This window comes from Microtus ochrogaster, linkage group LG7_11 (genome assembly GCF_000317375.1).
Source record: "Microtus ochrogaster isolate Prairie Vole_2 linkage group LG7_11, MicOch1.0, whole genome shotgun sequence".
Classification (NCBI taxonomy): Eukaryota; Metazoa; Chordata; class Mammalia; order Rodentia; family Cricetidae; genus Microtus; species Microtus ochrogaster.
In genome coordinates, this window is record NC_022032.1 from 19892897 (window position 1) to 19896044 (window position 3148).

A 3148-nucleotide genomic window follows, 5' to 3' on the forward strand; every position below is an offset into this window, starting at 1 on the left:
AAAGGGCACAACAACATAGTAAATTAACATGGTTTAGTCCAGTTGTTAACTACTTTTGTTTGTTTTAGGGTTTTGCTGTGTTTGTTGGTTTGGGGGACCAGGCGATGAAGGATCTTGAACTTACTATGTAACCAATAATGACCTTGAACTTCTCATCCTTGCATGTCCACCCCCAAGTGCTAGAATTACAGATAGGTCTAGGAACTAACCACATTCTGAGCTGACAAAGTCGAATGAGTGACCAAAACATAGAAAGCTACTGTTACTGTGCAACAACAGACCCGACAATAAGCAGCCATTATAGTGCAAACAGTTACAACATTAAAAGTTTTGTCTATAATTGTTGGCAAACTATTAACTTGGAAAGTATTTGTGATATGTTGTTGAATAGAAAAAAAATCACGTGACATAACTATATGAACACTGATCCCTATTAAAACACATTTTCTAGGATCAAATACAGGGCCTTGAGTACTCCGGGCAAGTACTAAGGCCAGAAACTGTTTTTGATCAGGGAGCTATGTAAGATCTAAATGAACATATGTATAGGTGGAAAGAAATTGAGACAGTAGTAATTATACTTTCACACAATGTAAATGTCATTATTTTCTACTTTATAAGTAAGTAGAATAACTGGAATTTTAGAATACATTAAATATAATCATTAAAAAGATATAAAGAGGAAACTGAATTGTTAGAAACATTTCTTACTATTATTTTTCAGAAACAGAGAAAAGAGGCTTTTAAAAACAAACTTTCTTTTTCTTAAGGTAGAATCAATTTATACAATTCACATTTTAGCACTATACAATGATATTTACATAAATACATGATGATTAACTCTGCTCTACAGACCTGACATTGCTCACCAGGGAAGACAGGAAATACTGGTTTTCCTCAGAAATATCTTTTGACTGTTCTGGGATAAATCTGTTATCTTCAGCAACCTCCAAAGCCACACATTTTCCTATCTTTGATGATTGATACAGTCGAAAGTTTCTGTTTCTTGTATAAACTCCTATATCAAAAATTAATTTTAAAAATGAATGCATGCTTTCATGATTAGCTTTATGGCCAGCAAATGTTTTTCTGCAGAATTGCCAGAAAAGACAATTTTTCCCCAGATACAAAATTAAGGCAATACACAATACAAAATAAGATGAGCTGAAGTTAATTTGCTAGAAAGCCCCAAGCAGATAGCTAACTTAATGATTCTGGAGCATCTCTCCAGAGGAAAGCAAACAGAGGAGCGGGACACAGTACCAGAAGGAAAATTTGCGACTGAGAGCTGCCAAAGAACCGTAGCAGAAAACACCACAGAAAGAGGGGCACCAAGAAAAAAAAAAACCAAGAGTATCTACAACTAATCTGATGAAAGGTGCGTAAGATTTCTATCCAGAAGATTATACGACATGGCAAGAAATGATAGCCAGAATAAACAAGAGAACAGAGCAGACTCCGAAATCCGTGCAGACTGTGGGTTGGTGGCCAGCAGTGGGGAGTGAGAGCCGTTTCCAGCAAATGGTGCTAAGATAACCAGGTGTGACAAAGTAAAAGATGAATCTTGACTTTTTCACTCAATAAGTGAAAACCCATTCCAAGTGGATCACGGAACCTAGGTAGAGCCCAAGCCCAAAGGATGCAGCACAGTTGATGGTACCAATGTCACTTACCTAAGTCTACAAAAAGACACTTTTCTCCTATGCTATTCTTCACAACTAAAAAGGAAAGGTCAGGGCTGTGCTGCTTAGGCAACTCCAGCGTCTCCCAGGCTTCTGAAGTCTCTTGTTCTAATGGTACATCAGAAAAACAGGAAGCTTCGTGGCACATTTCCTCTGGAATTTTATCTTCATCTTTCTGGGTAATTAAGTGAAGGGCAGGTTGCAGAATTTTTCTCACAAAATTACCTAAGAAGAAAAGGATTTAAGATTACAACCTGATCTTATTTTCCGTAGACTATAACTTAACGTTTAGATGCATATCTACAAACAACAATTTTATGCGCTACGGCTTTCCCCCCAGTTATTTATTGGTATAAACTGTAACTGGCAAAGTCTGGCGAGTTCATCTCCTCTCTCCTTCCCTCACTTTGAGAGTCCCAAGGCTGTTTCAGACCATACATCTCCCTCAAACTGGTCACAAAAGGAACTATGGGCTTAGAGCTACTATCTGGAATTAATTCATATATTTCGTACTTCAACATCTGCCCTAAGACTCTGATCCACCTACACTGTGGAGAATTGCTGAGACAACTGAACTTCTTTAAATTCACATGTACTATTTATACCACAAAGCCAAGCATTAATCCAGCTATTATACTGCTTTGTATATAATACTGCATACAAGAAATAATGTAAAAAAACTTCTCTAGAACTGTATATATATTGGGCCTTATCACTTTAAATATTAAAAAAGCTTCAATATTTACTTCATAACACACACATGCTTTACACTTAATATCTTCTTTTTCTAAACAAGACTTTCCTATGTAAAGAAACAAATACAATTTCTTTTCAGTTTGCTTTTTTTGAGACAGGGTCTTCCTAAGCTACCCTGGACACCCTTGAACTTGGGATCACCCTTCCTCAGTCTCCTTTATTCTAGGACTGCAGGCCTGTGTCACCATGACTGAAACATGTTTAGCATCTTAAAGAAACTAGAACTGGATATGGGGGCACTGGCATATTATTGCAGCTCAAAGAAAACAGTCGGGAGCCATGTGAGGCCAGCTAGGGCTACATAGCAAGACTTAGTCTCAAAACAAACAAAACAGGGCTGGGGAGCTGGCTCAGCAGTTGAGAGTGCTTCCTGCTCTTCCAGAGGACCAGAATTCAGTTTTCAGCACCCATGTCAGGCAGCTCACAACTGTTGCAACTCCAGCTTCTGGGGATCTGACACCTTCCAGCCTCAAGGGCATCTGCACTCAGGCGGCATTGACACAAATTCAGATTCAAACACACAGACACATACAAGCACACACACATGTATACACACACACACACACTAAACATAATTAAATAATTTTAGAAAGCTGGGCTGTGGTGGCGCATGCCTTTAATCCCAGCACTTGGGAAGCAGAGGCAGGTGGATCTCTGTGAGTTTGAGGCCAGCCTGGTCTACAAGAGCTAGTTCTGGGACAGGCACCAAA

At 38.7% G+C, this 3148-nt stretch overlaps 1 protein-coding gene across 1 annotated transcript in view; it reads right to left on the reverse strand.

The window, feature by feature from the left end:
* Positions 1-3148, reverse strand: part of Primpol (primase and DNA directed polymerase) — a 36479-nt gene that overhangs the window by 11569 nt on the left and 21762 nt on the right. Inside the window, exons 7-8 of the mRNA XM_026786957.1 lie at positions 1674-1907; positions 856-1018 (exon numbers count right to left, since the gene is read on the reverse strand). Coding sequence (XP_026642758.1) covers positions 856-1018; positions 1674-1907 — 397 coding nt within the window. The remainder of the gene's footprint in view (positions 1-855; positions 1019-1673; positions 1908-3148) is intronic.